This window comes from Melospiza georgiana, chromosome 7, assembly GCF_028018845.1.
Source record: "Melospiza georgiana isolate bMelGeo1 chromosome 7, bMelGeo1.pri, whole genome shotgun sequence".
Classification (NCBI taxonomy): Eukaryota; Metazoa; Chordata; class Aves; order Passeriformes; family Passerellidae; genus Melospiza; species Melospiza georgiana.
Window position 1 is genome coordinate 35,128,677 of NC_080436.1, and position 12,087 is coordinate 35,140,763.

At 42.4% G+C, this 12,087-nt stretch overlaps 1 protein-coding gene across 3 annotated transcripts in view; it reads left to right on the forward strand.

The window, feature by feature from the left end:
• Positions 1–11,804, forward strand: part of THSD7B (thrombospondin type 1 domain containing 7B) — a 298,829-nt gene extending 287,025 nt beyond the window's left edge. For all 3 annotated transcript variants that reach the window (XM_058027753.1, XM_058027754.1, XM_058027755.1), the window contains exons 23-29: positions 2,309–2,468; positions 2,815–2,988; positions 3,076–3,171; positions 4,258–4,340; positions 5,340–5,532; positions 8,857–8,944; positions 10,656–11,804. In XM_058027753.1, the coding sequence (XP_057883736.1) occupies positions 2,309–2,468; positions 2,815–2,988; positions 3,076–3,171; positions 4,258–4,340; positions 5,340–5,532; positions 8,857–8,944; positions 10,656–10,737 (876 nt within the window). In that variant the 3' untranslated portion in view covers positions 10,738–11,804. The remainder of the gene's footprint in view (positions 1–2,308; positions 2,469–2,814; positions 2,989–3,075; positions 3,172–4,257; positions 4,341–5,339; positions 5,533–8,856; positions 8,945–10,655) is intronic.
• The last annotated feature ends 283 nt before the right edge of the window (positions 11,805–12,087 follow it).

Genomic DNA, 12,087 nt, shown 5'->3' on the forward strand with positions numbered 1-12,087 from the left:
GCAGGTGCTGGTGGAGGGGCACATACATCCTGGTTTTAGGAAACCCAGCATGGGTTCTGCATCTTCAGTAGGGGCAGCATAGGAGTTTTTGCAGGCAAATGGCAGGAATTCCTTGTGGAAGTCAAATTCCCACATATTTCCAGCAAGGACACAAGAGGCAAATCCTGGTCCTAGGCAAATCTCAGAGGATCACACCTTCCAGAGAAGAGCGTTTACAACAGGGAATTGATCCCTGAATTGAATATGTGATGGTTTCCTTGGCAGCTCTCCTCTGATTAGCAGCCATTCCCTGCATCCTCAGTGTGCCATTTCTGGCACAAACTTCCTCTGGTTTCACACCTGTTGATTAGATCTTCAAATGTATAATTTTGGGGACATGAATAATTTTGAAGATGATAAGGAAGGCAGTGAAGTGCTCCTGCATTGCTTAAGACCTTTTCAGATATACCAAAAAGCATCTCCTGCTGTAAGTGACAGGGTGACATTTTAAGTGTGTTCGGTTGATTGTAAAAAACCCATTGCTGGTCTTGAAAGAAAAAAAACAATGGGAGCCACTGTTAAAAAGAAAATCTTTCTTTTTGGGATTGTTTTGAGAATTCATAGATTTGGGTTTTGTTTTTTTTTTATTCTAGACATTAGAAAAAATGAATTAAGCTCCAATATAGTGTGATGGAAAAATGGAGAGTGTTGCCTGTGGCCTTTTATATTGGAAACTGTTGTACTGAAAAAATTTATTGTTTTAACCTATTTATTTCTCAGTATTATTGTTATTATTTATATATTGATGTGTATATAAATAATTATATACTGTTTTAGAAGAAATATATTTTTGAAAACTCTTCTTCATTCTTTGAGTCACTTCAAACTGGAGATACTGCAGTTTGATTAGTGCCCATTTCCCCCAAGAATATCCTCCCTTCATCTTCTGTTCCCACCAGCCATTTCTAAGCACTCTAACCCAGTGGACAGCTGCATGAGTTTTTCACACACCATTAATCTCAGACCACAACAGAAGTTTCTGCAGTGAAACAGTAATTTAGAACAGTAAGTTACACACTGACTAAAGTGAAACACTGTTAAAAACCTGGAATCTGGCTGCATACAGTAAATCTACGCTAATACTTCTTTAAAATGCTTTAGATTAGCAGCTGCTCTAAATCCAGCTAGTTATTTTTTTTTATAGTGGATCTGCAGCAGAAAGGAGGGAGAGAATGCAAAAGCTGCCAGGTGTGTGCAGGAGAGGCGTTCTTGAGATTCCTGCTAGCAATCCTGCTGCTGGATGAATGCACTCAGTAGGAGCCATTCTGTTCTGCAGATGAAGTCCATTATTTTAAAAGAATCCACTGCCAAGAAATCCAAAGGAGCATTTCCCTTGGTTATATAAAGGCAATGTTTCTTCCTTCTTCTTGAGTTTTGTTTACTGAATTTTTCTCAAGTGCTGTTTCCACGAGGCTTCAGGCGCGCGTTCATAAGGCATCATGCAGACATGAGGCACCTCAACAGCACCACAGCTCTTCATCTGATGGGAATGAAACAATTCCAGTCTCTAGAAATAGCCTCAGTGCTTCATCTCTCCGAGCATCCTCAGCCCTTGATCATAACTTTAGCCCAGGAATATTGATTTTCCACTAAAGGATGTTCTCTTCAGTAGTTTGGTGTATGCCAGGGTATTTCAGGACTGGGATGATGAGCAAGGAGTGGCCCAAATGGAGCCTCCTTTTTCTAGTTCAAATGGGGTTTAGTGCTGACAGGTTGGTGTTTTGGTAGTGATGGGAATTGGTGATCTCTGCTCCAGATCTGGTCACTGCCTTTAGAACATGACACAAACAGCCCACAGTGCAGTAAGGACTTTTGCTGGGTTTAAATCATGTGAGTACTCTTCTTGGGCTGTATCATCAAAGGAGGGTAGAAGAAATGTCTGTTCCTTATGAGCAGGCCCTGCTCTTGGCTTCTTAAGAGAAGCCCGTCCGTGCTCATCTAATTTGGCACTAATTAAGAATCAGTAAATTCATTAATTTGAGTAAAAGGCATGAAGGGCAGACCTCAAAGATAGTATTAATCCTTTATGAATGTATCCTCTTCCACACCTTTGATAATGACACACTTTCCTGTGTGGTCCTGCCCTTGCTTCCAAGCTTCTGTGGAGAGATGTGCAGAGCAGATCTCCAACTTTCTTCTCATAACTGGGGATACTGTTGCAGACCAAATTTGTACCTTTGAAGACTTCTCATATAGAATCAACTGTGTTTTGTCTGTCCTTTGCTAATTTCATTGATGTGTGCCTCTGTTCCCTTTCACCATCCCCTAGGGTGGACAGTGTGGAGATGGATTGCAAGTCCGCAACCTCACGTGTGTAGTGCATGATGCATCAGTTTCTGCCACATCCAAACCAGTAGAAAATGCATTATGTGGTGAGCTGCCATCGAAAGAAAGTGTGCTGCAGTTACCCTGCTCTGTGCCTTGCCCAGGTAAAGGCTTTGGAAGGTCACAGTGAATTTTCTGCCTGTGGTTGCTGTCTGAGGTGGACATGCTCCCATAGTTCTGAGTGCTGTCAGGCCTTGTAGCACAAATCTGTGCTTCAGCAGATCAGATAAATGCTCAGTCTGCTGTTTCTAGACCATCTAAGAAAGTCTTCCTTTGTTTTTTTGAGAAAATGAGATACGCCATGAAGCAGAAAATCCAAATATTGTTTACTTCAGAGAGACATCCTAGGGATATTAAAGCTGATGTATGCTTAGGTTAGCCTTATGCTTGTCCTTACCCTTCAAGGCTAATTCTTTTTGAAAACCTGTGATTTCTTGTTTCAATGTGCAGGCGACTGCCACCTGACAGAGTGGTCAGAGTGGAGCTCCTGTGAGCTCACCTGCATCAGTGGCAGGAGCTTTGAGCCCGCCGGGCGCCAGTCTCGATCCAGAGCCTTCATGGTGCAGGCTGCAGAGAGCCGGGAGAGCTGCTCGGGACAGGAGGTGGAGACACGGCCCTGCTCAGGTAGCTGGCCACAGCTCTGCTCCCTGCCCACCAGGGGTTTGTCCTGGGCTGGCTGCAAGGTGAGGAGTAACTGTGTTTGTGTTGCAGGAGGGAAGTGTTACGACTACCTGTGGCAGAGCAGCCCCTGGCGGGACAACGTGCGCACGGTGTGGTGCCAGCGCTCGGATGGAATCAATGTCACAGGTATGTCCCCTCATGGCCTCGCACACTTGTGAGTGAAATGTCTCCACAGAGGCTTTTCTGCTTCTGCATCTGTTGCTCAGAGGAAGTTGGGCATCCTTCTTCGCTCTTACAGAATTTCAGTGTGGGTTTTTGTGTATAGGGAAGATGGGTGGGAGCTCACCAGCCTTGCTATCAGCTCAGCATCACACACATACTGCATAGGAGTATTTGGGCTAATTGCCCTTACTGTCTGGCTGGTCATGGGAAGAAATGAGTGCACACATTCTAAAGGGCTGCCTGGGCTGGCTTGCACAGCCCTCAGTTCAACCTTCCTGTGGCTAAGAAGAGCAGAAGAGAACATCACACACCTGGTAGGGACCCCATCCTCTATACCTCCTCTTCTTTTCAAAACACAGGAGTCCCAAATCACTCAAACTGTGAGATTCCTGCTGTTGCTGTGACCTACAAATTCTGCCTGTGAAGGATGAAAAGGGGAATTCATGGTCAGAACTTTGAAGCTCCGTGAGATTGACAAAGGCAGTAGGGCTGCATGTCCATGGGATCTCTTTCAATATGCACAGGGTAAATGAGAGGAGAGAGTGGAAAGGAAAATGCAGATGTTCATGTCTAGTTCTATTTATAATGACTAGTTAGGATAATAACAAAAGTCTTATGTGCAAAGGTTGCCAAGTATTTAAGAACTCATTAACATGTTTTTATTCCTGTAGAAGCACAGGCTTTCCCAAGTGAGGATGGGCAAGGGCGTTATGTGGATTATGTCTTTTTATGTAGATAAGCCATTAATGAGGACACAGAAGATCTACATCTAATTCTGGATTCTGTCCCCAACTTCCTATGTGGCCAATGGCAAATTGCTTAAATCTGTATATCTCTGTTCTCCATTAACAAGATGGGTATGATAATAATTCCCTGCCTTGTTAAGGCAAATTAATTAATGCGATGCCTACAGATATTATGTTAATGTGCTTAATAGACTAGTATTTAACTATATAAAATAAGCAGGCAAGCACTTCTTACACTGTGGTGATCTAAGACAAAAACATTTTGAAACATGCCCTTGAAGGCACTCAGTGTTTTCTTTTGCAGGAGGGTGTCCTCTTCGGACAAAGCCTGCCGAGGTCCGGCACTGCAGCCCGCCGTGCAGAAAACCCTTTTCCTTCTGCACACAGGTAACTGCTCACTGCAGAACAGGGCTGGGAAATTCACTCTGCAAGATTTAATCAGATTGCATCTTAGATTGCATTCCGGGACTTGGAAAATTGTTTAGTTTGTCCGTGGTACCACCTCGAGGATGTTGTGGGAATTTCATCCTGAAAGAAAAGCATGAACCTGCACAAACGATGTGGTATTGCAAGTTTGGGTTTATTCAGTAGAGGGGTTTTGGTTTTAATTTTAAAATTAAACCTCTTAGTTTAATTTTAATTGAGTGCTGTTGTACTGTTCTTTAGAAGAGGGACTGTTTAAAACTTTTGTTAAAGAGGAGATAAAAGAGCATCAGTCACCTGTTTGGATCAAGAGTATCAGACCCTCAGACAGACATTGTAGATATAAGACAATTAGCATTGTCTTATATCTAACAATTAGCATTAACAATTAATATTGTTTTCAAAGGAAAACAATATTAAAAAGCCATTTTAAAATAGAAATCCAGAAAACTGAGTATGTATTTAGCAAACCACAGACTTCTAAAAAGCCTCTTGAAGAAACTGCTTAGTCTGATCCAGGGTAATGGATATTTGGTCATAAGAAAGCTTCATTTCAGATAGCCCTGTGAAATACTGGAGTGGAAAAATGTGAGGAGGGTTTGGGTCTGCAGGAGGATTGGTTTTGGTTTCTGTTCTATTGCCCAGCAGGGTCAGTGGGAAAATTGTTACTTGCAAGAGGAGTTTGCCACAGATTCCTGTTGTTAAGCCTATTGGGATGAAAATGTTTTATGTTGAACTTCTCTGTAATTACTGACTCTTTTTCAACCAATTCCCCAAATATATTTGTGTTTTTTTGAACTGAAACGGGCTTGCAGGTGCCAGTTCCTGGCTGGTTTGGTTTGGTGGTGGTGAATTTGCACGTGCAGGTTATACCTTGCAGTTGGTTCAAGCTTTCCCTGCAGTGTGCACTGTTCTGTGAGAGGGCAGTGCTTGGTTTAATCTGAATTCCCTTTTATCTGCCAGAGAGGAGTCTGTGGCTGTGAGCGGGGATACACAGAAGTAATGAGATCAAATGGACTCCTGGATTACTGCGTGAAGGTACCAGGTTTAGAAGATAAGAAAGCTGATGTTAAGACCATTGCCGGAAAAAATAAACCTGTCAACTCCAAAATGCATGACATTTTCAAAGGATGGTCTATTCAACCTTTTAATCCAGGTGAAAAACTTAAATATGAATGGAATAGATTGTCTTTAGAAGGTTTCTATAGAAGAGAGGTACAAGCTTTGTAGATGATAGCATCAGAGATTGTGTCTGGGAGCTGCAGAGCGACCTCCCAGTTTCCAGCTCGTGTGCTGTCTTTCATGCCTTTGTGCCTGTACAGAGGAATCGCAATCTCTTATGTTGGGAGACAGCAAAGACAGAATGAAGCAATAATATTGTGCAGAAGTATGCTCATGTGTGATTTGGGGGGATGTTTAGAACTACTATCTGATGATGTTTCTGGAAGTAATATGTTTGGCCTAGGAAAGATATTGATCACTAGTGCTTCAGAAATTTCAGAGCAGAAAGTGCTTAAGATTTCATTAAAGAAAACATTGGTTGTTTCTTGCCATATTTCAAAGACATATGAAAAGAACAGGGTAGAAAGTGTACAGTTTAGTCTTGAGGGTTGAAGTTACAACATTTGAAGTGTCCCACAAAGGCAGACAAGCTATTGTGCCCAAGCAGCTCATCCCAGGTGGATCTTTGACATCCATAGCACAAAATCCTTCCCAGCTGGAACAGACTGCATGTGCCCAGACTGGTCCATTGCTCTAATATCTGGTTCCCATTTTGATTGTTGTTTTGAAGATGAATTCATTCAAAACAAATTTCTGAAATGCAAATAGGACTTTAAAAATGGGAAGCAAATGTGTCAGGCACATCAGGTTTTACTGAAATGCGTCTGTTCTCCTCGTGTTATAAAATACTGGCAGTGCAGTTCCCCCCCTTCTTCAGGTACCTGACATTGCATTTGTTTGCAATGAGTTCCTAATGAACACGAGACTTTAGAAAACATGTAGAGAAAGGTTCTGTTAGGGGGTTCAGGGAGCCATAATTCTGTCTGATATATGTGATCACACTTTGAATGTTACATTTACATATTTGATTTGCAGACAGTGGTTAACCTTTGCGTTGACAGTCTCTGGGCTCACAGAGCTCAGTCCCAAGCCTTTTAAAGTTGGCTGCTTTTCGATCAAGCCCTTTATCCAGTTCACCCACACAGTTCACCTGCAGTTTGAGTCACAGGTGTGGGGTTAATTGCCTTTTTGTCAACACCCCTGGCTCTCTGTAGGCTCTCTTACTTGAGTATCATCTCTTTGCCTGATACCTTTATGGGGTTAGAAAAAGGGAGGGAGGTGTAGGTAGGTGCTGCAGTACTCCCTTTTTAAATCAGCATTTGAGTCTGCAGCACTAAAAGCTTCTGGAGGGCTTTACCTCAGTGCAGCACCTGTGAGCCAGCTCTCACCCAGGGTCTGCAACAGAAACAGTGACTGAGGCACTTTTACAGAACAGGGTGTTGCCTAATTTACAGCAGAAATGTTATAGAAACAATATATGGGAAGGGAATAAAGGTGCCCCACGTGTGCTGAGTGTGTCACCAGCCTGTGGCATTCTGCAGTTAACTCTTCAGTCTGTGTGTGCTCCTCAGACCCCAGCTCAAGGCTAGTGCTCTTCAAAACCCTCCCCTCTGACAAAATGTGTAATTGCTCCTCTCAAAGAGGCTCTCAGGCTCACAAGCCTGGGGATTTGCAGTGGTTACTGCTGGCTGAGCCAGGAAACCACTGCTGCCTCCCCATTCTGCTGTGAAAGCAGGTCTGTGGTGAGAGCTGCCTGTATGGATGGCACTTGACACCCTGCAGCACCACAGTCCTTGACATTGTGTTGGTCAATCAAAGTACCTGTGCCTTCTCCAGCTTATCTATGGTTTCCCTTTCCAGTTACAGTTTGGAACACTAATTTTATTTTGATTAAATGAGGCTGATGTTTTTGTTCTTCTGTAAATGCTCTACAGGAGTGCACAGAACTGATTTCAAATCAGGCTGTGTTTTTCCTCTCTTTACTGCACTCTGAGAGGCCAGAGTTCAGGTACAGAAACTTTTCTTTGACTTGAGAGGCAATTTAAATAGCATTGTTTAAATTGTCAGGTGACATGGTCCAGTGCCTTTCTGCTGGGGATGGAGAGCAGAGCTGCCTTCACAGCAGACATGCTGTGATGCCTTTATGGGGCTGTGACAGCCCCTTTGCAGCATTGCTAAGTATTTCTCAGCCATCTCCAGGTGAGAGGGCAACAAATTTCATACCTGGGCTTCAACCAAAGAACTCAGACCTGGCCAGTCCTGATGAACAGAGCTCTTCTCACATGGGAGATAGCCTGCAAGTGTTTTGAGGAGCAAAACAAATCTGTGAGAGATTTGTGAGAGGTACTCAGCCTTTCCCCAAAGTCTGGAGGAAAAATGAGAAAGAATGGGATCTGATTAAATGTGTTTCCCTTTGAAAAAATTTGTCATTCAAACATAAAATGAAAGCCAGGCTCAGTGATTGTCCCTCTCACTTGACTGGATTTGAAATGGCCTCTGTCAAACCGTGTCTGGGGCACAGCACAGGTTCCTGTTCCTGCCTGCAGTGTGTATTTGCAGCTCTGCTGATGTGAATCAGCTCAGACTGCTGCTGTGGCAAAGCACCAAAGCTGCTCCCTGCAAGGAAAGCTGTGCAGCCAGAAACAGAGCCAGGAACAGAAATATTGATCTTTCCAAAATTGCTGGTATTATTAATGCAAAGCTTGTAATTAAGGAGCTGTCCCAGTGAGGTGTTCTGAGACAAGGGAATGTTTGAACAGACCCAAGCCCACGTGTGCATGGAGGGGTTCCTGCAGGGCTCCTGGCTCACTGCAGCCCAAAGAGCCCAATCCTCAGCCTTACCTTATCTTAAAGCCACTTTTGTCTGCTGCTCTGGGCCCCAACCAGAAAGCTCTTTCCAGCTTTATCCCCCTTACTGTTACAAAGCCTATTCTTGTTTTTATTCTAAGCTGAATTTATTCCTATTTGTTGCTCTAGTGTTTCCCAGTTCTAAGCAGCTTTTCCACTTGTGCTTGCTGGTGTTTACCCCAAGTGACCCCCAAGTATTTATAGAGAACAATCCCATCCCTTCTCAGCCCTCAGCTAAACACATCAGGTGTTGCCTGTGTCTGTCTGGGTCAGCTCAGCATTGAACTGCCTCTGCCAGAGCAGCCACTGGGATTTGGAGGGAATGTATCCCAATTATCCTGTGCTTCTGCCCCTTTCCATTAAAGTTTTGTCTTTAAAATTAGGGATTATTTCAGAAATCTTCCTATTAAAAATATGGGGTTTATTAATTATAGCTAGTCCCTGCTGTGTTCCCCATCAGTGATGCTACTAATTTCTCTTTAATTGATCTCTTAAAACTTTGAGTATTTTAGAATAAAGTTTTTTATTCGCTCCTCTTCTTCCTCTGTCCTTTTTCCTTGTCTTCCAACAGATGGTAAACTGAAGATATGGGTATATGGAGTATCAGCTGGAGGGTTCTTCATCATAATTTTCCTAATTTTTACATCCTACCTGATGTGGTGAGTATGGCAGGTGTTCTGTCCTTAAATAACAGCTAGTTTGTTTTTATTTAAACCATCCAAAATACCCCACAACACTGCACTGCAGGCATTTAATGCTCAAGGCTTCAGGAAAGGATGGAGGCAGGACTACCTGAGTGCCTTCATTTAGCCCCTGCCTCAGAGTAATTAAAACTCTCCAAACTGTAAATGTTAGCAGCTGTTACTGTGAAGAAGTTTGGTGGCCATGCAGGGAAAGAATTATTTTTGGTTATCAATAGGCCCTTATATTTATTCAGGCTTCTGCTGGGACTAGAAAGGGGTTTTATTGTATTCTTCAAAAAAAAAGATGAAGTAAAACTGAAGAAAGGCAAGGAGAGTGGTTGGAACAAGGAGCTGGCTTCTGCTCAAGGAAGGACTAAATAGAATAGGGACATTCAGTTGAAAAATTATGTTTGATGTGGGAATACAATAGAGATCTATGAAATCATGAATGGGGGAGAAAAGGGTGCTATGGAATTTTTATCTCCCACAATAAAAGAAGTAGGAGGCATCTGATGAAATGGTTGTTTAAAATAAACAAAAGAAATTATTTTTCCCACAGTGCATTATTACCTTGTGAGCTTGCTGCTGCCAGGGCTGTGCATGCCAGGAAGATAAATGGATTCAGAGATGGCTTAGGAGTTCATGGGAGATTGGGTCTCTTGGTGTTAATTGTGGTTTCTTGGCTGCTCGCTACAGCTCAGAAAATCCCTAAATAGGTTTTTGCAGTGAATACTTCCTGTGAAAATATGTCCTGTGTCTAAAGCTGCTCTTGCCAGCCATTGTTAAGGACAGAGACCAGCTCTGCACCTTTGGGCTCTGGGGTTTTGCTGGGGGTCAGGGCTGTGTGCCCTCCTGAAGTGCAGGCAAGGTGAGCCCAGCCTGACAGAGCTCTCCTTGCCCTCCCTGCTTGGAGTACTTGGGATGCCACTGATGCCTCTGGGGGGACAGAAAGGGAGAAGGGGAAGCATCCAGGTGTCCTGCAATTCCCAGGGATTGGGCCTGAGCTTACAACATTCACAGTGCAAGCTGGCCCAACCCTGTCCAGCCAGGAGAGGCAACCAGAGAGTCACAGCTGTGGCCTGACAGCAACACTGCCCACTCCCATCCAATAGTTTATACCCCTCCACTCTCTTACTCTCTCTCTCATTCTCTCTCTTGGGTTAAAAGCTCAAATAATAGCAGCTTAGGAGCTGCAGCTCCCTTATTTTCCAAGCCATGTAGCTCCATTTCTCTGTGGCTTCACAGCAGAGGATACAGAGGATTTTTTAAATAACATTACACACTTCTCCATCACTTGGAGGCTGCTGAGGAAATGCATTTCTCAATAATAATTATTGTTGCTTCAATACCATGCCAAAGAAAAATGAGAATATCCCAGTCCCAGACAGCTCATGTTCCAATTTTTCTGCGAGGTGTTCCTTGTTTTGTCAGCTGTGAGAAGAGATGGGAGACGAATGTGCTTTATTTCCTCTGCAGATGGGGAGCACAGCTGGCTGCCCCTTCCTGCCAGGCTGTGTGTCCATACCACACACAGGAAAGCACCAGAGGGGCCCTGTGGTGCCCCCCAGTTACAGCATTCAGTAGCCACTATGGAAAGTTGATTTTTTAAATTGAAGTTTGGGGGTTGATGATGTTTCTGAGCTTGGTACAGTTTGTAGTTTTGTCTTCTGAAATGCTTTTCTTGCAGCAAAAAAACGAAGCAGCATCAAAGCCCTCCACCCCAGCAGAAGCCTCTAACCCTGGCCTATGATGGAGACATTGATATGTAACATAAACAAAAAATCCAAATGTAGACATCAACTGCCTTAAATGCTTTCTTTTTTGGAACTCTCCGACTTCTCAGTTTTTTGAGGAATCTCCTGATGTATAATATCCTGGGCAGGACAGAAGTATTGCAAGCTGAAAATTTTGCCACCTCTTTATGAAGGAAAAAAAAAATGGAGTAAAAAACTTGGATCTTGTGAAACTTTTCTGAAGAGAACAGCAGCTACATCCCTTCCTGTTGAACAATGGGAATAAGAAAAAAAGAAAGAGAGAATCTACAGACATCAAAAGGAATTAGTTGAAAAAAAGGCATGACAATCCCAAGGAAATTGTGACATTTACTGTAAATGACAAGTTTGACACAGCATCATTATGCACTATATTAGTGCAGGGTTCTTTATTCTTCACATACTTCAACAATGAGTTTTCTAGTGTTTACATTTCGTTCAAAGACTTTAAAACCAGATCATGTATTTTGAGAAATGCAAGGAAGAATGAGTTGAAGTGTCTGAAGTTATCAGGTTTTTTAAAGTTTCTTCCTTCTTATCCTGTTTTCTAGTCTGGAATATGATTTTGCTTCATTTCCACCTACAGGACAGAATAAGGATCGTTATGAAAAAGCATAGGTGGTTTCTTAACCAAGAATATTTTCTAAAGAGCTGAGTAGATAGGTGTTTTGATGAATGGCTAGAGGATTCGATTGTTTAAAAAGGATTTTAAATTAAATTAAACCATGTAGATACATTATGGCCAGTTTAAATTGTTATTCAGTTTAATTAAAACAAACTCTGCTTTTGTATTTAAATTTTCTTATCTGAAATATTTATAAATTCCTTTTTTTGAATTTAATTACCTGACCTCATTTAATATACATCAAACACAAATGCAGTTTGTAGAAGGTCTTGCTTTTTTAAATGTTTCAGAACCACTGAGAAGTTACATGTAAAATTCTGGGAACATTTGAAGAGGGTAAGTGTTTATAATAGTGTGTGTTGCAAGTAAGAAAGTGCCATCTTGTGGTATTGACTTGTATTTATAAGCAAATAAAATGCTAAAGAGAGTGAGAAAATTGCTTCTGGTATGTTGAATTAAATGTGTGTAAACGACTTGTGTTATTAGTCATTTACTGAGCTGAGATTGGCCTCGGATCTCAAATCCTCTGGCATTGTTTTGTGCTGCAGTGATTAGTGAGAGAAAGAGCACAGACAAGTGCAAGTGGAGAGAATAATTGCAGATCTGGAGAATGCTTGGTCTTATTTTTAACTCAATGCTGCTGCTCATTCCAATAATCAGAAGAGAAAGAGAAGAATTGTTACCAGCCCAGCACCTTCCCCATCCAAAAGTCCCTGGATCAT